General features: G+C 48.1%; 1 protein-coding gene across 7 annotated transcripts in view; it reads right to left on the reverse strand.

Annotated features, from left to right (window-relative positions):
* The window catches only part of ASAP2 (ArfGAP with SH3 domain, ankyrin repeat and PH domain 2), a 176,167-nt gene extending 149,759 nt beyond the window's left edge, over window positions 1-26,408 (reverse strand). For 4 of the 7 annotated variants that reach the window (XM_038772088.1, XM_038772084.1, XM_038772087.1 and 1 more), the window contains exon 1: window positions 26,214-26,407. In XM_038772088.1, the coding sequence (XP_038628016.1) occupies window positions 26,214-26,339 (126 nt within the window). In that variant the 5' untranslated portion in view covers window positions 26,340-26,407. Of the gene's footprint in view, window positions 1-26,213 lie in introns of all 7 variants that reach the window. The other 3 variants (XM_038772085.1, XM_038772083.1, XM_038772082.1) reach the window with 1 other exon arrangement.
* Between the last annotated feature and the right edge of the window lie 764 nt (window positions 26,409-27,172).

Consider the following 27,172-nt stretch of genomic DNA (forward strand, 5'->3'; position numbering starts at 1 on the left):
CATTCAATCATATTTATTGAGCGCTTACTGTGTGCAGAGCACTGTACTAAGCGGAAACAGAATCTGAGGGCCGGGGTGTGTTGGGACTACTCTGGTGCTGCTGGGCATGGATGCTGAGTTTGCACAAGTGGGGTTTCCAGTCACGGCATCCCTCAGGAACCGCCGGGCAGGTACGGGCACACTGTGACTGGGCCATTTCTCCCCAGCCTTGTGCCCTAGCCAGGTGGATTAAGACACACACAATTTCAGAAGACGGATCAAGCCAAGCCAGGTTTGGACAAAAAATTTCAGCCTTTTACCATGTAGTGCTCTGCCACCCTGCAAAAGAATCAACCAATGAAGCTTACTGTGTGCAAAGCACTGAACCAAGCACTTGGGAAGTGTTGGTAGATTAGATCCCTGCCCACAAGGGACTTACTGCCTAGAGGACAGACATTAAGATAAATTACAGGTGCCCTCCCCCTAGTACTTGTGTATATTTGTATATGCTTATTACTCTATTTTATTAATAACGTGTATATAGCTATAATTCTATTTATTCTGATGGTATTGACGCCTGTCTACTTGTTTTGTTTTCTGTCTCCCCCATTCTAGACTGTGAGCCCACTGTTGGGTAGGCACCGTCTCTATATATTGCCGATTTGTACTTTCCAAGCACTTAGTACAATGCTCTGCACACAGTAAGTGCTCAATAAATACAACTGAATGAATGAATGAATGAATGAAAATGGGAGAGTATTAGGATATGGACATAAATGTTGCTGGGTGGGGTGATTGCGCAGGACAGATACAAGTGCAAAGAAAATAGCTTTAATAGGTTATTTGTCTGAATAGACTTCAATATGTTCCTTTTCTTGGAGTAATAAAGGCAAGGAGGAGAGTGAAAGAAACATACACACCCAACCACAAGAAGATTACCAGCCACTTATTCACTCATTCACTCAAGCACTCTCATTTCAACCTTTAAGTAAAACACTGACAGGATTTCCCTTTCAGGGAATAGATTAAAGTGACCTGCTGGTTCAGAGGTTGCCAAGTATTATTTGCCAACTTACGTTTAGCACTGCTGTCATGTAAAGAACCAAAGGCCTGGTTCACATATTAGGCATTCATCTAACACGCCCAAGAAAGAAAGGGATCTGTGTTTCCAGTCCAAAATAAGTTTTCAGATATATATACACATATGCATATATTAATACATATGTATTTATATGCATGTACAAATATGTATACATATATGAATATAAACATTATTGACGAAAAAAATTAATGAAATATATTGCATATATATGTGTGTGTATATATATATACACACACATATATATATGCAATATATTTCATTAATATATTATATATATTAATGTATATACACACACACACACACACACACACATATATATATATATATATATATATATATACTGATAAGTCAATCCTCCACTGGTCTTCCATTAGGCTTGAGACAGCCCTGGAGACCACCAGTGAATTCTAAGCATGGAAGACCAGGGGCCCTCCCTGGCCCAGAGTTGAGGATCCCGGGGTGCCTGCTTTGTTCTGATTCTCATTCACTGGTCTAGGTCCCAGTTCTACAGGCTCAAGAACCCAGTAGGGTTGGAAAATTCACAGGTACCTGTGAATACCCTCATACCCTGAGGGTAAGACAGCCAACTCCAATTAATCAATCAATGTGTGCAGAGCACTGTACTAAGCACTTGGGAGAATAAAATATAATTGAGTTGGTAGTCCCAGTCCCTGCCCCGAAGGAGCCTAGAGTGGGAAGCCAAGGAGTGGGCCAGGGGGTGGGCCCTCTCTGTGAGGCCAGTGACCAGCCCCATCACCTCCTGGGGTCCCTGACTCCATCATCCCATCTGAGCCCGGTCTGCACCCTGCTCCTAGACTGCCCTCAAGCCAGGCTTCCCCCCAAAGCCCGACTTTCTCCACCAGAGACAACTAGAAGACTCCGCCGTGGCTGCCGCCTTCCCGCCGTGACACCCTGGACCCTTGATTGCAGTCCCCACGCTGCCTCCCTGGGACCCGGCACTGGCTCTCTCTGCCAGAGAGAGAAAAGCAGCCACAGCGGTCACTGTGGCTGGGAACCCTGAGCCGCGAGGGACCTGAAACTCTGTTCTTTTAGCCCCATCACCTTTCTGAGCTTGGATTCTGTCTTTATGTTTTCTATTTCGTTTCCTCTCCCTTTATGTGCCTGTCCCCAGTCCTCTCTCCCCCTTATTATTCTTAGGTTCCGAATCACCTGAGGGACCAGAACCAAGTCTAATTCCAAACCTATGGCTTCTTTCCCAGGGTTCAATAAAGCTCTCTGCGCACAGTAAGCACATAATATTCTTATTACTGCTACTACAACTGACCTACGCTTCTGGCCCAACACCAATGGAGCTGGGGCCAGATCCAATCTCACTTCTGGTGAGGTGCCCGCACTTAGACAACTGTCCTAATGGGCTGCTGGAACTACGAACCGAGAAGCTGCATGGCTTAGTGGAAAGAACATGGGCTTGGGAGTCAGAGGTCATGAGTTCTAATCCCGGCTCTGCCACCTGTCAGTTGTGTGACTTTGGGCAAGTCACTTAACTTCTCTGTGCCTCAGTTACCTCATTTGTAAAATGGGGATGATGATGATGGTATTTGTTAAGCGCTTACTGTGTGCAAAGCACTGTTCTAAGCACTGGGGAGATAAAAGGTGATCAGGTTGTTCTACATGGGGCTCACAGTCTTAATCCCCATTTTACAGATGAGGGAACTGAGGCACAGAGAAGTTAAGTGACTTGCCCAAATCAATCAATCAATCGTATTTATTGAGTGCTTACTGTGTGCAGAGCACTGTACTAAGCGCTTGGGAAGTACAAGTTGGCAACATATAGAGACAGTCCCTACCCGACAGTGGGCTCACAGTCTAAAAGGGGGAGACAGAGAACAAAACCAAAGATACTAACAAAATAAAATAAATAGAATAGATATGTACAAGTAAAATAAATAGAGTAATAAATATGTACAAACATATATACATATATCCAGGTGCTGTGGGGAAGGGAAGGAGGTAAGGTGGGGGGATGGAGAGGGGGAGGAGGGGGAGAGGAAGGAAGGGGCTCAGTCTGGGAAGGCCTCCTGGAGGAGGTGAGCTCTCAGTAGGGCCTTGAAGGGAGGAAGAGAGCTAGCTTGGCGGATGGGCAGAGGGAGGGCATTCCAGGCCCGGGGGATGACGTGGGCCGGGGGTCGATGGCGGGACAGGCAAGAACGAGGTACGGTGAGGAGATTAGCGGCGGAGGAGTGGAGGGTGCAGGGTGGGCTGTAGAAGGAGAGAAGGGAGGTGAGGTAGGAGGGGGCGAGGTGATGGACAGCCTTGAAACCCAGGGTGAGGAGTTTCTGCCTGATGCGCAGATTGATTGGTAGCCACTGGAGATTTTTGAGTCACACAGCTGACAATTGGCAGAGAGGGGATTTGAACCCATGACCTCTGACTCCAGAGCCTGTGCTCTTTCCACTGATCCACGCTGCATAAGACTGTGAGCCCCACGTGGGACAACCTGAAAACCTTGTATCTATCCCAGTGCTTAGAACAGTGCTTGGCACATAGTAAGCGCTTAACAAATACCATTATTATTATGAACCACCAACATAGCCCCAGCAGCCCAAGCAGACACACATCTATGTTCCCAAAGCTTCCCAAAGAGGGGACAGTGGAGATGGCTTCACCCTGGCTCAAGGCAAACTCAGGCTCACCCCACCTTTTATTTAGAACCGGTTTGACCTGGCTGGTGTAGCAAACTAAGCCTCCACACTGCACTTCCAGAAGTGCAGACCCCAGGTGGAATCCCAGTCCAGACCCAACCCAGCACTTAGAACAGTGCTTGGCACATAGTAAGCGCTTAAGAGAGAGAGAGAGAGAGAGGGAAAGACACACACACACACACACACACAATGTAGCTTGGTGGAAAGAGCCCAGGCTTGGGAGTCAGAAGGTCATGGGTTCTAATCCCGGCTCCGCCACTTGTCAGCTGTGTGACTTTGGGCAAGTCACTTCACTTCTCTGTGCCTCAGTTCCCTCATCTGTAAAATGGGGATGAAGACTGGGAGCCCCACGTGGGACAACCTGATGACCTTGTACCTCCTCCAGCGCTTAGAACAGTGCTTGGCGCACAGTAAGTGCTTAACAAATACCAACATTACTATTATTATTATTATTGTTATTAACCCAAACTTGATGGCTTCAGGACAGAACCAGTCCCTTCCGCCTCCTGCAAAACAATTTCCAGCCACCGACTCGAGGTGCACGTGTAAGAAGCCTTCAACTTTCAGCAAAATAAACCTCTCAATCACCTCCAACAACTCTGACTTTCCTTTCCCTCAGTTAAACACCCACCCAAAGAACTGTATCATTTTAACACTTTACATCCCTATACGTGCATCCGTACAAGAATTTGAACATCAGACAACTGACATCAGGCAGCATCCGAGCTCTTAAAATACAGCAGTTAACATCCTTGGTAAATACCAGCTGATGCAAACCTGTATCAGTCCTCCAGAATGTAAGCTTGTTTTTTGTTTGGCTTTGTTTTGTTTTTATGGTTATTTGTTAAGTGTTTACTATGTGCCTGGCACTGTATTAAGCCCTGGGGTAGATACAAGCTAATCAGGTTGGACGCAGACCATGTCCCACATAGGGCTCAGAGCTTTCATTCCCATTTTACAGATGAGGGAACTGAGGCACAGAGAAGTGAAGTGACTAGCCCAAGGTCATGCAGCAGATAAGTAGTGGGGTCAGGATCAGAACTCAGATCCTTCTGATTTCCAGGTCCATGCTCTCTCCCCTAGACCATGCTGCTTCTCATTGTGGGCCGGGAACATGTCTACCAACTCTGTAATGCCATGCCTTCCCAACTGCTTATTACAGTGCTTTGCACACAGTAGCGGTCAATAAATACAACTGATTGATTCATCAGCCCTTAACTGATGCCATTAATGCCATTAATGTGTAACTGTTTCTTCCAACACTGCATCACGCTTCACTTAACGCCACCTGTGGGGAAACATTTCCTGAATTCCCAAACTTTCTATCTGAAAATGGGGACTAAAACCATGTGCAATGAAAAACCTGAATATATTATCAAGTCACTCAAATTTCTGAAAGTACCCAAAATTGAGGCTCTGTTGAGGGCAGTGTACACTTAATATTTTACAAGTCCATGGCTCCCAGAGCACCCCCTACTTCAACCTCATCCTTACTTAATACCATCCCGGAATCTTTCTATCCATGGGTATTAAAAATACCAAAGATACAAAATACATGTTATGGCAAGGAGGTTCCAATATACGAACAAAAATTATGCTGTTTCCTGGGTCATGAATGAAATATACAGATTTAAACACCAACCACAACACTATAGCCAAAGTCTTCTGTATCAGTCCTCCCGTCCAGGTGTTAGTAAAGCTGTGGTTCTTTAAACTGAACATGGCTTTAACATACAAGTCGATTCCTAAACCTTTACCATTCATTTTGGGGGTAATTTAGAAATTTTGCCATAAAATTTAAAGAGTTGGAAACGAAGTTCTAAATTTCACCCCCCTTCCCCCACCACTAACAGAGTTAAGTGCCTTCCACCACTTAAATGAAGGCAAAAATGCCTGCTTCCTAATTACAGTAGCTGTTGCTGTGGAAAACCAATGATGTTAATCTCAGTTCTTGGCAGTGAAGTAAAAATCAAGTCATATTTTATCTTGGAAGCCATAATGCAAATGAGTAGAGTGAGATCAGCCTCAGGGTTTTAGACACAGCTAGAACCCTTCAATTCACTTTAAAGGCATTAGATAGGCAATGTTAATAACAAGGACGGGGCTTGCCAAGGTAGAATTTTAATTAAGCATTCAACTGGAAAGAGCCAAAGAAAATAAGAGTCATTTCCATTACAAAGACAGAGAGGGGGAAAAGGAACAGGATGAAGAAACGATCTGGAACTCAGCTGTGTACAATAAGCCTCCAAACTAAAATAAAATTTCTCAAACTTTCATTGGAAAATATTACCCATTCTAAATAAATATTAAGTAAAAGATATTTTAAAACTATTTTAAGTCATTTCAACCAGAGACATTCTAACACTATTAAGGGGCCGAGTTTCACTGCCCTTTCCAAACACACACAGGAAAAGGAAGCACAAGGAACCAATCTATTTCACGCACCCTAAAATGGGTTCATTTTCCAGTGTCAGGAGCATATGGTTCAAGAACAACAACAAAAAAAAAGGATCCTGCCCAAAATAATTATATTTCAAGTAAAGCATCAGCTCTTCTAAATTTAAAAGCTCTCTCCTAACACTGGATCATCTATAAATTCAGTTCATATTCCTTAGATTTAATCAAATTTATCCAATAAGAATTCTTGGGACCGATAGTGAAAATAAATGTAAAGATAAACGGAATGATCTGGCTGCTTGCAAAGACTAACTTCCCTCAGTCAGCATATCTTCTGATACCATAAGTTAATTTAAGAGAAATGGAGGCACCAAGGGAGAGAGAGCTCCAGCTCACAACTGACCATGACCCTGTGCTTCTCCCTGGTTTAAATATTTCTTCAGTTCTTGGCTGTAGCTAAGAACTCGTGGGGATTCTAAATTTCAACAACTTGAAAGACACACTCTTCTCAGTGACACATCCACACTCTGCACCAATGGAAATCTAAATCAATTCCTTATTGTCACCATTGTTACCCTTGCAGAATGTCACTGAAAATCATTTTTGCTTTGAAAAAAATTCTCTCTATGAGAGCCCCACTTCTTGTCTGCACTGTTTCTTTACCCTTCTCCTTCATCACCTTAGTACTTTTCACTCCACAATGGTCTTTATCCACAAAATAAATCCACACAGACCTCCCGCTATCAAAGACAGTCAAACACAGTTTTTTCCCTTGACCCAAGAGGCTTAAATTTTATCCTATTAAATCACTCCACAATGGCTAAATTTCAAATGATTATGTAAAAGAGCTTTATGAATAACAAAACAACCTATTGCAGAATGCTTTGTCTACAGTAGTGAATTTTGTCTAGTGAAATAGGATGTGAGCAGAGTGAGCAGAAAAACCAAAATACCGTAAGTTGAGGTGAAAGTGCTGAGAGCCAAAACACAATACTCAGTTCTGCCTTGAAGAAAAGCACTGTAATCAATCAATGGTATATATTGAGCCCTTACTGTGTGCAGAACACTGCAGTAAATCCTTGGGAGAGTACAGTACAACAGAACTCGTAGACGGCTTCTCAACCCACAATGAACCTATAGTCTAGAGAGGGAGACTGACTTTAAAATAAATTTCAGATATACACATAATACGATGGCATTTATTAAGCGCTTACTATGTGCAAAGCACTGTAAGTGCGGAGGGGCTAAAGGTGGGGTGAGTAAAGGGTGCAAGTGCAAGGGTGACCCAAAAGGGAAAGGGAGTAGGGGAAATAAGGGATTAATCAGGGAAGGCCTCTTGGAGGAGGTATGATTTTAATAAGGCTTTGTAGGAAAGGAGAGTGATGTTCTGTCAGATACGAAGAGGGAGGGAGTGTCAGGCCAGAGGCGGGACTTGATAGATGAGATCAAGGTATAGCGGCATTAGAGGAGTTAAGTAAGCAGGCTGGGGTGTAGAAGGAGAGCAGTGAGAAGAGGTAGGAGGGTGCAAGGTGATAGAGTGCTTTAAAGCCGATGGTGAGGCATTTCTGTTTGATGTGAAGGATGGGCAACCACTGGAGCTTCTTGATCAGTGGGGAATCATGGGCTGAACTTTTTTTTTTTTTTAGAAAAATGACCCAAGCAGCAGAGTTAAGTATGGGGAGAGACAGGGGGAAAGGAGGTTAGTAAAGGGCCTGATGCAGTAGTTGAGGCAGGATAAGTGCTTGGATCAAGTGGAAGTGGTTTGGATGGAAAGGGTGGATTTTAGCAATGCTGTGAAAGTAAACGTGATAGGATTTGGTTACAGATTGAATGAAAGAGATGAATCGAGGTAGCGAGCAGCGTGACTTAGTGGAAAGAGCACAGGTTTGGGAGTCAGAGGTCGTGGGTTCTAATCCCGGCTCTGCCACTTGTCAGCTGTGTGATTTAGGGCAAGTCACTTCACTGGGCCTCAGGTACCTCATCTGTAAAATGGGGATTAAGACTGTGAGCCCCACATGGGACAACCCGATTACTTTCTATCTATCTCAACGCTTACAACAGAGATGGCATAAAGTAAGCACGTAACAAATACCTATTATTATTACCATTATATTTATTCTGTCATCTAACACACCCATTTTTAAAAAAGAAACTGTACACCAAGAAGTTTTCATCACACCACACCACCGCACGGTGCTAAAAATGAAACCATCCCTCACAATTAAAGGGTTGTAAAATTGTGTCAAATAATCGAACAAGGGCCTTTCCAAAGGAGAATTAACCTGATAACCTGCAAGTCATTACTAAATCATTATTACCGCTGAGCTCCTGGAGAAAGTAAAACTGAAAGTAATGACCTATGCAGCCTGATTTTTATCCCTCAAATATGCTTAAAAAATTCTGGGTTAAACAAAGAAAACAATCCTCTTATCTCTTTAAATTTTTGAAAACACTTTCACTGCCATTTTAAATGTTGGACTCACATATCTGGGAGGTTCAATCATGAGTAAATATTTTACTTTCTTTTCCTGGTGTTTTTACCTTCTCACGATATACAACACCTGGCATTTCTTCATTGCATTGGCAGCTGCAATCAGATTTTTGCTTACTTTTTTGTGGAAGTGTTCTCATTCTAACTTCAGTTTAAACCCTCACGTTCAAACCAAAATTTCTACATTGTTAAGTTTAGGATTGGGACAGCAGTCAGATGCCTTGTCACTGCTTTCCTTGCCAAGAAGTAGCTGCAATGTCAAACATTTGTTCATTCATTCATTCAATCGTATTTATTGAGCACTTACTGTGCGCACAGCACTGTACTAAGCGCTTGGGAAGTACAAGTTGGCAATGTATAGAGATGGTCCCTACCCAACAACGGGCTCACAGTCTAGAAGGGGGAGACAGAGAACAAAACAAAGCATGTGGACAGGTGTCAAGTCATCAGAATAAACAGAAGTAGAGCTAGATGCACATCATTAACAAAATAAATAGAATAGTAAATATGTACAAGTAAAACAAATAGATTAATGAATCTGTACAAACATATATACAGGTGCTGTGGGGAGGGGAAGGAGGTAGGGTCGGGGGGATGGGGAGGAGGAGAGGAAAAGGCCTCAGTCTGGGAAGGCCTCCTGGAGGAGGTGAGCTCTCAGTAGGGCTTTGAAGGGAGGAAGAGAGCTAGCTTGGTGGATGTGTGGAGGGAGGGAGGGCATTCCAGGCCAGGGGGAGGACGTGGGCCGGGGGTCGACGGCGGGACAGGCGAGAACGAGGTACGGTGAGGAGGTTGGCAGCAGAGGAGCAGAGGGTGCGGGCTGGCCTGTAGAAGGAGAGAAGGGAGGTGAGGTGGGAGGGGGCGAGGGGATGGACAGCCTTGAAGTCGAGAGTGAGGAGTTTTTGCTTGATGCGTAGGTTGACTGGTAGCCACTGGAGATTTTTGAGGAGGGGAGATTTTTGTTCAATTGTTTGAGTGATTTGAAAATAAAGGAAAAGAGCAATTTTGCTGAATAAACAGGCATGAAGACTCATGTTTGAATCAAAAGCATAAAGCTCAATTAAAACCCAAAGCGAATGAAATATTTCAAAATTTTGAAGTTTAAACCAAATTTTACCTGATTTCTAAAAGGTAAATAAAATTATCCCTGAACAATACCACATTCACTCACATGTTTTCCTCCACCATGTTAATTCCCCACCCCTGATTTTTGTATGCTGTAATGTCATGTGCCCTAGTTAGAAAAAGAGAAAGGTCAGAGCACATTAACACCTCAGATACAGACTCTCTGGTAAGGGAATTTCTTTACTGAGCCATGCAAACTCCAGAGTAGGAAGAGTGAAGGGATGGGGCTAATGCACTGAATGCCTACTGCATGCACCATTCATTTTGTTGTTGTTTTTTAACCGGATTTCTTAAGTGCCTGGCACTGTACTAAGCGCTGGGGTAGATGTAATTTAATCGGATTGGACACAGTCCCTATCCCACTGGGTCTCACAGTCTTAATTCCCATTTTACAGGTGAGGTAACTGAAGCACAGAGAAGATAAGTGATTTGCCCAAGGTCACAAAGCAGACAGGTGACAGAAGTGGGATTAGAATCCTGGTCCTTCTGACTCCCAGGCTAGAGCTCAATTCACTAGGCAATGCTGCTTCTCATCTGTTAGGAGAATGCAAAGGAAGAGATACAGACTCAAGTGTACTCTTACCTTCTGTTTTTTTCTTCTTCTCCCCATTTTGCTAGACTTATTTCTTATATGATCCAACATAATAGCCCCTCCGATATTTTGGGATTGCAAAAATTATGTATAATTTTTCTTCTTTCATCTTCTTCACTCTACTATTTCCCCTACCCCTAATCTATTTTAATGTCTTTCTCCCCCTACAGAATGTTTAGCTCCTTGTGGGCAGGTATCTACCACATCTAACAACTCTGCTGTATTGTACTTTCTCAACTGCTTAGTACAATCATCATCATCATCAATCGTATTTATTGAGCACTATGTGCAGAGCACTGTACTAAGCGCTTGGGAAGTACAAATTGGCAACATATACAGTCCCTACCCAACATTGGGCTCACAGTCTAAAATGGTCTGTATACAGTAAGTATATTGTATATTGTATACCATAGTACAACGGTCTGTATACAGTAAGCACTCAATAAATACCTTTGATTGATCAAATGTGGTGTATGCTTCTCCATCAGAAAAAATCACCAGTACATACTACGTAGGAGAGAGCATTGGGTAAAGCATTGCATCTGGAATCTAATTTTCATCTACTTTTCCAGGATTAGTCCCTCTCGTCTTCTTTTTTTTTTTTTTTTGGCATTTGTTAAGCACTTGGTCTGTGTCAAACACCATTCTAAGCACTACAGTAGATACAAGATTATTATGGTAGGACACAGTCCCTGTCCTTCATGGGGCCCCCAGTCTAAGTAGGAGAGAGAGAACATGAGAGTTGAGGCACAGATAATTTAAATGGCTTGTCGGAGGTCACACAGCAAGCAATCGGCAGAGCCGGGATTAGAACCCAGGCCCTCTGATTCTCAGGCCAGTGCTTCTTCCACCAAGCCATACTGCTTCTCTTCCCTTGGCTCACGAAGCCCATCAAGTTCACATCCATTCTCATCTTCAAAACATGTGTTCATTCCCATACCAGTCCCTGGTATTTGGTATTTCTTGAGCGCTTACTGTGTGCAGATCACTGTACTAACTGAGGGATGATCCCCAGCTTGCCTAAGCCTGCCTTTTCCTGCTTCTTTGGCCCGGGGAATCCAGAGAAAGCCGTTCCTGGAGGGGCAGGTGTCCGTTCCTTGGTCAAACTGTCTCCCTTCCGGAGGCCCCATCAGTTGACAGTGAGAACACTAAGTTCAAGTTAATGGCTTTTCAGGGAGGACGCAGTATCTGTATCTCAGTGACCTGAAGGACCTGAGGCAAGTGCCGGGCGGGGCGGGGGTGGGGGTTGTCACACACATCTGTGGAGGATCTGAGTCACAGGCGAGTAGCCTATGTTTCTCTGAAAGGTAGCTATAATGCCAGACCCTCTGTCATAAGAGATTTTGCAGCTGGAATAGTCTTTGCAGTAATGACAGGAATAATGTATGTAGTAGACCATACAATCAACCTCTGGAATCAACGGCAGGGATTGCAGTGGGGCCACGCCTCAATGTTCCTAGCAATTCTCCACCCTACCTTGGGCAGGTTAGCCCATTATGCAGGAGTTGCTGCTTCGCCCACCTTTAAGGACAGAGGATTGGGCGCTACCTACCTACCTCCTAGTCCTCCCATTACTCTAAAAAACATTAGAACATCCTGGTTTATCCTCATAAGGAAGACATGGTAAACAGTGTTCTAGAAAAAAAAGTAAAAAATGCAGTAGTCTCAGTTAATATTTCCGAAGCACTTCAAAGTCTAGGCAAGGTGCAAAACTAAAGCACATTATTCATCCCCCCTCCCAGCCCCACAGTACTTATGTGCATTTCTGTAATTTATTTATTCATATTAGTATCTGTCTCCACCTCTAGAATGTAAGCTCATTGTGGGCATAGGCTTTCAGGCACTCAATTAGCTGTCCCCCTCCTTCTTAACCTCTCCACACACCTCGCTCCTCATAATGCTAAGCTTCTCACTGTACTAGCGTGGCCTAGTGGAAAAAGAACGTGGGCCTAAGAGTCAGAGGATGAGGGTTCAAATCCTGGCTCAGCCACTTGCCTGCTGTGTGATCTTGGGCAAATAACTTCTTTGTGCCTCAGTTTCCTCACCTGTAAAACAAGAATTCAAAAGCCTGTTCTTCCTTCTACTTAGACTGTGAGCCCCATGTGTGAAAGGGGCTGTGTCCAACCTGATTAATTTGTAGCTACCCCAGTGCTTAGTATGGTGCGCGGAACAGAGTAAGCACTTAAACACCACAATTGTTATTATTACTTCAATCTTGTCTCTCTCATGCCCAACCCTTTGCTCACTCTCCTTGCTTTCCACTTTCACACATATCTTCCCTATCCTAAAAACAAACACTACAAAGCTTCCCTTTAGCCCAGTGAACCTGGCAGCTATCACACCATCTCCCTCCTCCCTTTCCTGTCCAAATTCCTTGAACGGGTTGCTTACTCCCACTGCCTCTACTTCCACTCCACCAACTCCCTTCTTGACCCTCTACAATCTGCCTTTCCAACCACTCCACTGAGACCACACCCTTCAAGTTACTGAAAAGGTTAGGGTTCTTCATTCTGGAAAGACCAAGTTTGGAAGGTGCAAGAGAGAAGTCCTCAAAATCAAGAAAGAGGGTACCGCCAAGGAAAGCATAGACTTGCTATTCTAGCCCAAATCTCACATCATTTCCACAGGAAGTACTGCAGGTTGAAAATGCGAGGAGGGTCAAGTAGGATTTGGAAAAATTCCTTGATGAGTGGTCATTAATGGATTAAGAGAGGACAAATTAGGGCGAGTTCAGAGAGCATCCTTAACTTTTAGGCTGGATGTCAAAGAGGACCACCACCCTGCTGTTCCTCTATGCAATGGGTTGCCACTGCCAGAGACAGACTATTCAGCGGGAGGGACTGATGAGAACAATTCTTATGCTCTAAATGGAAGGCAGGACCTCTATCTGTAGAAGGGGTGAAACTGTCACCACCTCATAACCCCCAGTTGCCAGGTGATTCTGCTTTTGGAGAAATCGCAGCTGAGAAGAGCTGCAGCCACTGCCCGGCGCGAACCTGGTAGGTGGTCCATCTCTGAGGCTGGAGGAGGAGAAGAAAAAAAGGAGGAGGAGAAGGAGGAGCTCCAAAGAGCCAGGAGCTCACTCTCCCACTCCTGTAGCTTGCCTCTCCGAACTCCTGCTACTGCTCCCGTCCAGCCATGCCCCGGCTTCTCGCTCCCAGATGCCAAGCACATCAGTTCTTGTCTCACCAGCCTTCCTTCCTACAGAGGGAGGGAAGGCGGGACGGAGGGACCAAGCTGGGCAAAGTGCGACTCTCCCATGAAGGATAAGACGAATACTCAGTTTCATCAAAATGCAATCCTACAGGAGTTCTGAAGAAACTGACCTTCTAGGAAACAGGATGCCATAACGGAATTTCCAGTGTAACTTTAATGATCATTCTCGTGACTGTAAGTGGTATAAATAGATGCTAACCACAGAGGAAAGTAATGATTTTCAACAACAGAACGCACTGCCCCAATGAGCAAGATAATCCAACATTAATAATTTGTCCCTAAGTTACCAGAAAAACCCAAGGTGAGCGGGATGGATGATTGCACAAGAAGTCAAATACATTTTGAATAAAATATATTCTTGCCATTCCTAAAAAGCTATATGAAATGCAACACATTTTATTCAAACAGTAATCTGCTTGTACCTGTAATATTTACTACTCAAACTGTGATCTTGATGCCACAATTGAGATGTTCCTCCTTTCTATGCAGTAACACCATTCCCAGAGCAGCTAATACTTGATATTTATAGTAATACTGTAGTGATGAAGCCTATGAAGACATGTACACCTTCCAGTTTTTTCAAAGAGTAACCCATAGCCGCCAGTGAGTAAAAATGTTTCAACACTAAAATTGGTTGTAATGATTAAGGCTGCACAAAATACACTTCTTGATGATAATAATAATAATAATTATGGTATTTGTTAAGCGCTTACTATGTGCCAAGCACTGTTCTAAGCACTGGGGTGGATACAAGGTAATCAGGTTGTCCCACGTGGGGCTTATACTTTTAATCCCCATTTTACAGATGATGTCACTGAGGCACAGAGAAGTTAAGCGACTTGCCCAAGGTCACACAGCAGACAAGTGGCAGAGCCAGGATTAGAACCCATGTCCTCTGACTCCCAAGCCCGTGCTCTTTCCAGTAAGCCATGCTGCTTCTCTGATACAGAACTGATACAGAATTGGTGACAAGACTCCATACTGAGAAACACCGTCACCGATATCCACTTGTCTGAAGATAAGCAGGGGACCTGAGGCCTATGGCAGTATGGATATCATCCAAAATGGAAGCTATGAGTGGGCGTGTTATATTTACACCAATTGAGGGATTGTCAGGAAGACATCTTGGGGATTGCTGTCACTTGCCACAAGCTGATGATGGGGAGAAGGAAGGGTGAGCAGGCATTCAGCCATTGTGTCTCATCATCTTCCTCCTCCTCCTCCACTTTCCTCACCTTAGTGGGCAGCAGGGCGGGGGGCAGCTTTCCCTTCACTCCCAGCCCTGAAACACAGTGAAGAGGAGCCATTTCCCCTTCCGCATCATCCACCGAGAGAAGCCCAGTTGCTTAGGTGGTATTCATTCATTCAATCGCATTTATTGAGCGCTTACAGTGTGCAGAGCACTGTACTAAGCACTTGGGAAGTCCAAGGTGGCAACATATAGAGACGGTCTAGAAGTGGGAGACAGACAATGAAACAAAACATATTAACAAAATAAAATAAATAGAATAAATATGTACAAGTAAAATCAATAAGTTCAGTCATTCATTCAATCATATTTACTGAGCGCTTACTGTGTGCAGAGCACCTTCACTTCTCTGGGCCTCATTTCCCTCATCTGCAAAATGGGGATTAAGACCGTGAGCCCTAGAGGGGACAGGGATTGTGTGTTCAACCTGATTACCTTGTATCTACTCCAGTGCCCAGTACAGTGCCTGGCACAGAGTAAGCGCTTATCGAATATCACCATTACCACAACTCCCTAATCAGAGTGGGCGACAAAAGCGGGGATTGGGGTGGTTGGTGGATGGAGTAAGCAACCCCTCAACGCCCCGGTTCTCATCCAACTCTCCCAAACCGCTTTCGTTAAAAAGGAATCCACAGAACGGGAACAAGGGCCAAAATAATAATAATAATAATAATGGCATTTATTAAGCATTTACTATGTGCAAAGCACTGTTCCAAGTGCTGGGGAGGTCACAAGGTGACCAGGTTGTCCCACGGTGGCAGTGGGTGAACCCCAGCCGGAGACGACCACGCAGCCCCAGGGGCCTCAAAGCTGCAGGGATTCCAACTATCTGTTCCGATCCAGCGCCCAGAGGGGGCCCCAGGCTGCCCAGGGGCCAGTGACAGCTCCTCTTCTCCGGGTTGTGAAGTTAGCGAAACACTGAGAAGCAGCTCTGGCAGGCGGAGTGGGGGACGACAAACTGCAGAGGAAGCCTCTTGGCTCCCTGACACACCCTCCTGGACTCCCCACAGCACGGAGGGTGGCCGCCCACCCAGCCCCAAAAGCCACAGGATGAGCCCAGATGCGGCCTTGCGTGCTCAGGATTGTGGGAGTGCCTAATTAATAAAAGTTTGGGCAGTAGCTTTTATGGATTTTTTTTTTTTAAAAAGCACTCACCTGCAAAAACCACTCATAACAGAGTTGCTTCGTATTTGAACTAATGAGTAACATGAGTTGGGGTGTTCTTTTATCCCTAATGCTTGTTTACTAAAATTCTTACGGGATTTAGCACAGAGGGCATTACTGGGAAATACAAAAACAAAAATACAATAGGCAGAATCTGTTACCCTAAATGTCAAGCTGCTTTGGGGCCAAGACAATGGGTGGCAAAGACTCAGCTGAGCTACTTTGCAGACCAACTTTATTCTCCACCACCACCACCAGCTTCCATCAAACATCAAGGAGGGACAGAGGCAGGGAGGGTAGGAGAGGTGGATCCCAATGAAGACAGGGAGAGGGAAAGCCCTTTTCCCCCAGTTCATATGACTATCGCTGAACCTACAAGGGTCGGTAAATGACATCTGATTTTTCAGTTCCAGAAGAAGGTTTGGGTTCTAAAGAAGAGCGACTGTCCTTCCCCACACTGGGAAGAACAGACCCATTTTGTCTCCTGCTTCCATCAGCTATGAGGAGATGGTGACAACAGCGAATCCCCGCTTTCGGCCACATTTCCACGAGCAGGGCGGCAGCAAGAGTAAGAATTCCCAAGACCTCTGGCCAAAATCAAACCACGGAACAGGAGATGATAAATCAAAGTAGCAAGTGAACACAACCCCTGCTAATAGCTTCCAGGAGCTCCCACTTCCACCAGAGTGGCGACTGTATGGCCACTGTACTGGGCAGTGCAGAAGAAACTTTGGGGACCAAGGGCAGGAGTTTTCGGTACTGCCGATGCACATAGGGTGAGTAGCTATGCTCAAACAAAAGTCTGAGGAGCTCTTGGGGCAGTGGCCACGAATACGAGTACAGAAGCAGCGTGGCTCAGTGGAAAGAGCATGGGCTTTGGAGTCAGAGGTCATCGGTTCAAATCCCAGCTCCACCACTTGTCAGCTGTGTGACTTTGGGCAAGTCACTTCACTTCTCTGGGCCTCAGTTCCCTCATCTGTAAAATGGGGATGAAGACTGTCAGTCCCCCGTGGGACAACCTGATCACCTTGAAACCTCCCTGGCGCTTAGAACAGTGCTTGGTACATAGTAAGCGCTAAACAAATACCGACATTATTATTATTACCCAGTGGGGAGAAACACCCGGATCCAGGTTTCAGTCTACTCAGCCACACTCCTACACCAAGTGCAGCACCATCTTCAAACACAAAGGTTGGCCAGAGTTGGCTGGGAATGGGAGTTACTATTTAAAAGTATAGTTAATTCTCTAGTTCCCAATCACTGTGTCCTCAAGGTGCTTGTTCCCAAGCGTGACGCCCAGAAGACAGTGGATTGAGTCACAGTGGTGAAGAACGTCAAGAGAGGCAACCTGGCTCAAAGGGTTGGCCTCTGCCTGGGCCACAGCTCCACAGGCCCCAATTCTGGGTGTCCCACGTCCTGTCCGGGTGACCCACAGGGAGCCCCAGGCCAGTCGCAGCCTGTTCCAAAGCAAAACTGTACCTCTATGGGGAAATGTTACGGCAGCTGTGCAGTTGTCAGCAGCGATTCCTGAACTAAGTTACAGGGCAAAGATCAACCAGGCCCATAAGGCCTGTGGCCCAAAGACCTTCTGGCTGTGCATGTTTCCCCAGCGTGGCAACAGAGTGAAAGTTTAGGGCTAATCCCGGTCCTTCCCTTAGCTTCCTGAATGACCCCGCCTCCCGCCCCTTTCCCTCCGACCCCATGCGCACCTGCTGATTTTTTGGAGCATGGGGAGAACTCACACCTCAAGCAAGCCTATCTTGCCCTGCCCCTACCAGAGCAGCAGGGGGAATGGCATGGGGTACCAGCCACAACGGTCCTTCTCCAAGGGACTGCCAGAAAGAGGCCTGGACTGGGACAGCCCGGCCCCCGGACCGCACTTAGCTATAGAGAAGCAGCGTGGCTCAGTGGAAAGAGCACAGACTTGAGAGTCAGAGGTCATGGGTTCTAATCCCGGCTCCACCGCTAGTCAGCTGTGTGACTTTGGGCAAGTCACTTAACTTCTCTGTGCTTCAGTTACCTCATCTGTAAAATGGGGATTAAAACTGTGAGCCCCATGTGGGACCACCTGATCATCTTGTATCCCCCTCAGTGCTTAAAACAGTGCTTCACACATAGTAAGTGCTTAACAAGTACCACCATCATTATTATTATTTGACCCGAGAAAAGCCACCCTTTCCAGACTGCAGGGAGCACTGATGCCCTGTGATCCTGACGACAGTCCAACATTTCTGCAGAGCATCTCTGTGCTTCTCCCTGCTTCAGTTTCTCCAACTGTACAAGCAAGGGAAAGAAAATCACTGCAACTCTCTACCTTACAATGAGTACGGGGAGAAAATAGGAAAGGCACTCTACTGTGACATTTTTCCTGTAAGAGGATTGGTAAAATACATAGTGATTTATGTGTTCAAAGAAAAAAATCGTGAAACCCTACCTGGTACAGAAGTTTCCAAACACCCCCATTATTTCATAATTATACCACACCAACAATTCATTTCATATTCCAGACATACAGCGCTGCTTTTCTAACTGGGTTTTCCGAAGGCTCGCAATGCCAGAATCTCAGACAAATCTCATGCCAGGAGAGTCACTGCCGGCCTAAGTTTCAGCCAGTGTCCTTGAGGAAAGGACATTTTCAGATCCCTACCACCCTCACACATTCTCAAATAAAAAAGGATCCAAGCACACTGCCAGGACTCAACAAACAGCTGAGTTCACCAGAGAAAACTACCCTTCTCCGGTGCTCCAGTCTGCTGGAGCAGACTGTGTGCCACCAGCCTGTGTGGTCTCCTTGCTTGGTTGTTTTATTATCTCAAAACCTCACTGCTCCCCCACTACATTTGCTAACTAAACCTAGGACTACCTGATCAACCTTGATTTTTCACTCATCACTAACAAGCATGAGCGTGTTCTGTTGAGCCCTGCTCATAACAACTCACCACTCCCTGCCTATTTGAATGAAGGCAGCGTGGCCTAATGAACAGAGCCTGGGCATCAGAAGGACCTGGGTTTTAAACCCAGCTCTGCCACTTGTTTTCTGTATGACCTTGGTCAAGTCATTTCACTTCTCCGGGCTTCAGTGACCTCCTCTGTAAAGTGGGGATTAAGACTATGAGCCCCATGTGGGGCACGGACTGCGTCCAACCGGATTATCTTGTATTTACAACAGCGCTGAGTACACTGCTTGGCACGTGGGAAGCGCTTAATAAATATTCATTCATTCATATTTATTAAGCATTTACTGTGTGCACAGCACTATATTCATTCATTCATTCGATCATATTTATTGAGGGCTTACTGGGTGCAGAGCACTGTACTGAGCACTTGGGAAGTTCAAGTCGGCAACATATAGAGACGGTCCCTACCCAACAACGGGCTCACAGTCTAGAAGGGGGAGACAGACAGCAAAACAATACATGTAGACAGGTGTCAAAATCGTCAGAATAAATAGAATTATGGCTATACGCACATCATTAACAAAATAAATAGAATAGTAAATGTGTACAAGTAAAATAGTGTAATAAATCTGTACAAATACATACAAGTGCTGTGGGGAGGGGAAGGAGGTAGGGCAGAGGTGGGGATGGGGAGAAGGAGAGGAAAAAGGGGGGCTCAGTCTGGGAAGGCCTCCTGAAGGAGGTGAGCTCTCAGTAGGGCTTTGAAGGGAGGAAGAGAGCTAGTTTGGCGGATGTGTGGAGGGAGGGCATTCCAGGCCAGGGGACGGACGTGAGCCGGGGGTCGATGGCAGGACAGGAGGGAATGAGGCACAGTGAGGATAGCAGCAGAGGAGCGGAGGGTGCAGGCTGGGCTGGAGAAGGAGAGAAGGGAGGTGAGGTAGGAGGGGGTGAGGTGATGGACAGCCTTGAAGCTGAGAGTGAGGAGTTTTTGTCTGATTCATAGGTTGACAGGCAACCACTGGAGACTTTTGAGGAGGGGAGTGACATGTGCAGAGCGTTTCTGTACAAAGATAATCCGGGCAGCAGAGTGAAGTATAGACTGAAGCGGGGAGAGACAGGAGGATGGCAGATCAGAGAGGAGGCTGATGCAGTAATCCAGTCGGGATAGGATGAGAGATTGAACCAGCAAGGTAGCGGTTTGGATAGAGAGGAAAGGGTGGATCTTGGCAATGTTGCGGAGGTGAGACCGGAGGGTTCTGGTGACGGATTGGAGGTGTGGGGTGAATGAGAGAGCAGAGTTAAGGATGACAGCAAGGTTGTGGGCCTGTGAGACGGGAAGGATGGTAGTGCCGTCTACAGTGATGGGAAATTCAGGGAGACGACAGGGTTTGGGAGGGAAGATAAGGAGTTCAGTCTTGGACATACTAAGTTTTAGGTGGCAGGCAAACATCCAGATGGAGATGTCCTGAAGGCAGGAGGAGATACGAGCCTGGAGGAAGGGAGGGAGAGACAGCAGGGGAGGAGATGTAGATTTGGGTATCATCAGCGTAGAGATGATAGTTGAAGCCGTGGGATTGAATGAGTTCACCAAGGCAGAAATGTACTGTACTAAACACTTGGGAAAGAACACTATAACAATCAACAGTGACCATCCCTGCCTACCACAAGCTCACTGTCTAGAGAGGGGGAGACAGACATTAACCCAAATAAATAAAACTACAGATCTATACATAAGTCCTGTGGGGCTGGGAGCGGGGCGAAGCGCAAAGGGAGTAAGTCAGGGGGAGCAGAAGGGAGTGGGGGATGAGGAAAAGTGGGGCTTAGTCTGGGAAGGTCTCTTGGAGGAGATGTGCCTTCAATAAGACTTTGGGCGGGGGGGAGTAATGGTCTGTTGGAATTGAGGAGGGAGGGCTTTCCAGGCCAGGGGCAGGACCCCCCCACCCGCACCAAAAAAAAGGCTTTTATATTCCTCCAGTGATAGCCTTGAACACCTCTGGTGTCCTACACTCCACCTCACGGCAGCAACCTCTTCCAGTACAGGAAACAGCATGGTTGTCCCGCGCCGGCCGGGGTTAGGGGTTTTCTCTTATGGTGCCAGCAGAAACTGAAGGAGCTCACTGCCCTACCCATGCTGCACATTCTGTGAAATAAGTAACACTAGTATGCAAGTCTAAGCTGGTGATAGCCCACATTAACCCCTAACTTGGCTCTTACCAGAGGAAGGAAGTTCTGCGGTGCCTCCTCCCCATGAAGTGCAAGAGCCAGGCATGTGGGAGCCAGAGAGGGAGGCCCCTAATGGCGCATGTGATGGTCCAGGTGTTACTTCGGGGACGCACAGCATCATGTAAGAAGCAGCGGGGCCCGATGGAAAGAGCACGGGCCCAGGGGGTAGGGGGCCACGGCTCTAAACCTAGCTCTGCCCATTGCCCACTGGGTGTGACCTTGAGCAAATCACAAATTCTCTCTGCCTTGGCTTCCTCGGCAGTAAAATGGGGATTAAATTCCTGTTTTTCCACCCCGTGTGGGAGAGGGATTGTGTCCAATCTGATTATCTTGCCACTACTCCAGGGCTTAGAACAATGCGTGACACGTAATAGGTGCCTCACAAATGCCACTCTAATTATTATTATTATAACAACGTCGTGCAGATCATTTTGTGGAAGTCCACCTGGACCTTGAGCATTTCTCTGAGGGGGACCCCCGACCCCTTCCCGCTCCTTCCTTGCTCTGGGGTCACCCTGCTCTCCTTCCAGACCCCCGCGAACCCCAGAGCACCACTTCCAAGCCGCATAACTCATTGACAGAAGCTGAAGCAGAGGAAGACTGAATGCACCAAATAAAATACCAGACATCATGGCATCCAGGGCTACATCAGTAGCAGACAGGGGAAAGACCAGCCGGAAACTGGACTGTCTTATATAAACAGTTGCATGGCCACCTTAGAGCCATAGCATGGGGACAAGTAGAGGGGCTTGCTCCCCTCATCCCATGAACCCATTTTGGGGTCTGTAATACTCAGGGACCCGAGTCAGCAGACAACGAGAACCTGCCCTCGCCCAGTCCCCAGACTCCCAGTGCAAAAGGACCTTCTCCTAGCATTAGCTACTGTAAGCATTCCCGATGACATCACCTCACAAAGGAGGAAGGAAACTCAGGAGTGTGGGAAGGAGGGAGGGAGGGAGGAGGACAGATTGGGGAACGGACAGACAGGATCAGGGGAGAGGCAGAAGAGGCAGAGTGAAACAAACTCAAGAGAAAATTCTTCTCCACGGGGCTTTCTCCACCTCTTAGCAAGGGGCATCAATGGTGGCCCGCTTACAAACAGAAGAAATGATTAACAGAGGATTACAGAGATGTCCTTTGGTCTGAAGCTGACCCGGCTGACGGAGAGACTACATCTACAAATGTCGGTGCCACACTGTGCCCATAAAAACACAGAACCAGGGAGACCATCCTACTGTCGAACGTGATTGAAATGAACCCACTTTCGATCTGTCAGAGACCACTAAGTTTAAGTCACACCCTACCCGGGAAAAAGACTCCGGCTCCCACTGCAACTGACAGGAGAGGAACACAAACCCAAGGACAGAGTCCAGCTCTTGGGGGAGTTGGTTTAATGCAGCTGTTTATTCCCTTACAGTTATAACTCTCTGTTTATGACAGCATCAACATTTCCAGGACAACCACGGGTGACTGAGGAAGGAATTATGGTTCCAAGGGGGAGATGATTAAATTTTAATACCAAAAAGCATTCATAAAAAGCTATTCATCTTGTAGTGATGGAGCATGCCCAGAAGACAACCAAATAACTCTCTCAAGCGAGGTCAGAAAACCCTTCGTTCAGAAACACTTTAAATGTGCCAGCAAGCTTCCGCAGCTTCCCTCAGCTCCACAGAAAACGGCAGACGGGATAAATTTGGAACATAAGCACGTACAAGCACCCAGAGACCTAAGGCCCCGGAAAGAATAAACGACAGACCACTGTTCGGGAAGTGCCTTACAACCCTTAAAGAACTAATTTTTGGGATCGATTCCAATATCTACTCATTGTTGCCAGCTCCAGAAAGTGTGTTGTTCATTTACTGTGGCATCATTCTTTAATTGGGTCTTTACGAATCAGATCAGATCAGAAAGAGCAGAAGGTAAAGTCTTCCACGTGGCCAGTCGCGCTGGGAAAAAGTAAGGATAAGAATGTCGACTTCATTCATCTCGCTGTTTGCCATACGGAGAGGCAAGCCGTTGAAATATTTTGTGCGTACTTTCAAGAACAGGTAAGGGACCCGTCCTCATCACTCCCAAGCTCCCTACTGGGAGCTGCCGAACTCAGAAGGTTCATGAGAGATCCTGCAATAATACAGCTTCTAGACTGGGTTTGTAAAATCCCTGCAGGCAACGGCAAAGGGCCCTAGCTCTGAGCAATCATTCATGCATTCAATCGTATTTATTGAGCGCTGACTGTGTGCAGAGCACTGTACTGAGCGCTTGGGAAGTACAAGTTGGCAACATACGGAGACGGTCCCTACCCAACAACAGGTTCACAGTCTAGAAGGCGGAGATAGACAACAAAATAAAACATGTGGACAGGTGTCAACTCAGCAGAATAAATAGAAGTAAAGCTAGAAGCACATCATTAACAAAATAAATAGAATAGTAAATATGTTCAAGTAAAATAGAGTAATAAATCTGTACGAACATATATACAGGTGCTGTGGGGAGGGGAAAGAGGTAGGGTGGGGGGGATGGGGAGGGGGAGAGGAAAAAGGGGGCTCAGTCTCAATCGCATCAGTAACTTAATTTATTCCTTGATCAGTACGCCGATTCATCTCTGATACTGTTTGAGCATCTGGAACTTCTTCTTGAAATAGCAGGACCCCAAAACAATCATCTGCTTTACACTAGGTAACTGATTTTATGGGTCATTTGTTTAAATATATGGCCCAAAGCTGGCAGATACCATGTAAAATTTGTTTTATTCTCACTGATTTTTCTTTCTTAAAACATACGCTAAGCTAATTACCCATTTTTTTTGCAAGCTGGCAGATGGTACAGAGCCAATAATTATTTTTGTTCCTGTCCTGTACTAGGCCTCTGATGGCCACGTATTTTAATAGTCAAATCTTCTGCCATTGTTGTGCTCAGGTGGTACGACATACATAATCTGGGGCAAATTTTTAGTCAAATAAATTTCTGCCCCAAGTCCAGCATCATCTTCCACTCGATGGCTGAGATGATGAGGGAATTGTTCCAATCCCTAGACCCTCAGAAAGGCCTTTCATTTTTAAATGTCTCAGTCTGTGAAACGAAATCAATCATAAAGCGGGTAAGGTTTATCTAACCGGAGCTTATTTAATTTAAACCCTTCCCTGACCTCCCACATTTACTGGGTTAGGCTATGAATGGGAAAACTGGCAAAAGTTTTTTGGGTTTTTTCTTAAACCAGTTTTAAGGTAGTATAGCGAGCAAGCCCCTTTGCATTTCAGACGTTCCTTGGCCTCCGAGACACAGTCTGTAAAGGCGGTTAGGGCTTCGGTGCGTCATGGCAGACAAGGGGGCAGATGTGATTTTTGCTTGGCTGGTTTAGGCATTTCAAAATATCATTTTTCTCCATTTCAAGAAGGCGTCATCCATCACTCTACCGTAGCGATCGATTAGGTACTTTGTCTAGAAAGGTTGGTGTTTTCGACAGTACTAGAACCGCCTAAGTATTTCACCCTACCCACTCCTAAATAAAAACAAAGCTAGACAACACACAACAGCATCAAGAAAACTAAGAGCTCTGAGGTCAAGTGGTTTTGACTGAAGAACGGCTGGAAGTCTAAACAAGAAACACCCATTGTTCTATTCCGACGATCAATCAATCAATCAATCGTATATATTGAGCGCTTACCGTGTGCAGAGCACTGTACTAAGCGCTTGGAAAGTACAAGTTGGCAACATATAGAGACGGTCCCTACCCAACAGTGGGCTCCCAGTCTAAAAGACGATGTCCGGGCCTCGCTACAGACGAGTCACCGCGGAACAAAACCCCTCCGTAACAGTCCCGAAACTCGTCTGAAATCCCTCCCCCGCGGGGACGGTCACGGCGGGTTTCTCCCAGGGGAGCTCGTCCACGAGCTTTAAGGACAAACAGTCTACGTGAACGCGAGTCTGGCATTGGTCCGGCTGGAAGCCGTAGGCGCTTAGTACAGTGTCCTGCACACGGTGAGCGCTCAATAGATAGGACTGACTGAATGGATCCCGGCTGGAGGACTGAGCCCCTTCCTTCCTCTCCCCCTCGTCCCCCTCTCCACCCCCCCATCTTACCTCCTTCCCTTCCCCACAGCACCTGTATATACGGATATATGTTTGTACATATTTATTACTCCATTTATTTTACTTGTACATATCTATTCTATTTATTTAATTTTGTTAGTAGGTTTGGTTTTGTTCTCTGTCTCCCCCATTTAGACTGTGAGCCCACTGTTGGGTAGGGACCGTCTCTAGATGTTGCCGACTTGTACTTCCCAAGCGCTTAGTACAGTGCTCTGCACATAGTAAGCGCTCCATAAATACGATTGATGATGATGATGATGATGACGACTCGTTCGTCCGCCGCCTCCGGCTCCGTTCCCCGGTCTTTGGGAAGGGCCCGGCCCCGGGCTGGGGGTCCCGGAGGGGGGCGGGGACCCGGATCGTCCGTCCGTCCGTCCGTCCGTCCGTCCGTCCGTCCGTCCGCCCGCAGGGCCGGGTCGCCCCGGGCAACGGCACCGACCCCAAAGTTGGGCGGGTGGGAGCGGGCGGGCGGCCGGGCCCCCGGGCCCCCCGAACAAAGAGCCGCCGCCCGCCGCCTGCCGCCTGCCGCCCGCCGCCCGCCGCCCGCCGCCCGCCGCCTGCCGCCCCACACTTCGGGCTTCGGGCCCGGCCGGGGAGGGGAGGGGAGCGGGATCCCGGGCGGGGTCCGGGCGCCCCAGGGGACGGACGGAGGGACGGACGGACGGACGGACGGACGGAGGGACGGACGGACGGACGGACGGAGGGAGGGAGGGACGGACGGAGGGACGGAGGGAGGGGAGAGCCGGCCGGACGGCCGGCCGGGGCTTTCCGAGATCCCAGAGGAGCCGGAGGGGCGGGAAACCCGGCGGCCGGGCCGGGAAGGGCCGGGAGGGGAAGGAAGGGGGCGGACACCTGCCGGGGGGCGGGCGGGCGGGCGAGCGGCGCGACAGCGGGGGCCCCGAGCCCCCCACTCGGCGCGGAGGCCTGTCGGAGCAGGGGGGGCAAGGCTCGGCTCCCCCCCCGGGCGTGCGGCGCGCCCCCCCCCCCCCCCGCTCCGGGCCCCCCGCGGCCCCGGCCCCCGCGTCTCACCTCCTCGATGGCCGCCACCGTGTTCCTGCACTGGGCGGTGCGGGTGGCGAAGCTGGAGGCGGTGGGAGCCTTGTAGTCCTCATGGGTCTCGGCCACGAATTCCGACACGGAGATCTGGTCCGGCATCGCCTCCGACCCCCGGCGGCGGGGCGGGGCGGGGGGGGAGGCTGCGGGGGTCCGGCCGGGGGGTCCGGCCGGGGGTCTGCCTCCGGGGGCTACCACCCCACGCCCGGCGGCTCCTTCTCCCGGCCGGGCGGATCCCTCACAAAGGGAAATCCCAACCCGCCGCCGCCTCCTCCGCGGGGCCCACAGAGGGAGGGAGGGAGGGAGGGAGGGAGCGGGGGGCGAGCGGGGAAAGGCGGCGGCAGCAGGAGGAGAAGGAGGAGCGGGAGGAGGAAGAAAACGCACACCGCTCCTCCTCAGCCCGCAGCGGCAGCCCCGGCCGCTCCCTCCTCGGCGCCGGCCCCAGTGGCCCCGGCCCCGCCCCACCGCTCCACCGCCCCTTCCCTCCCCTCCCCTCCCCTCCCCTCCCCGTCCCCTCGTCCCCTCCCCGCGGGGGCGGCCCGGGGAGCGGGGATGGCGGTGAGGGGGCCCCGGCCCCCGCCCCCTTTTTTCAATGATTCCCCGAGGCAGGAGCGGGGTCGGGGCGGACCCCCTCCCCTCCCCGCCCACCACCCCTCCTCCTCCCCGCCCCGCAGAGGGCGGTGGCCCGGCGACCGGACAGACGGCCGGGAGCCCGGGGAGCCCGGGGAGCCCGGGGGGGCCGCCGGCAGGGCGGGCAGGAGGGGGAGCTGCGCCGGGGGGACGAGGGGCAGCGGGGGCACGGACAGACAGGGAGAGAGACAGACAGAGGGAGAGAGCTGAGCGAGCCGGACAGCGGGCGGCGGGGCCGGCGCCGGCGGGGGTCGCGCGGAGGGGCGGGAGGGGGCAACAGGGAAAGAGCAAGCGCCAGGGCTTCG

This window comes from Tachyglossus aculeatus, chromosome X1 (genome assembly GCF_015852505.1).
Source record: "Tachyglossus aculeatus isolate mTacAcu1 chromosome X1, mTacAcu1.pri, whole genome shotgun sequence".
Taxonomy (NCBI): Eukaryota; Metazoa; Chordata; class Mammalia; order Monotremata; family Tachyglossidae; genus Tachyglossus; species Tachyglossus aculeatus.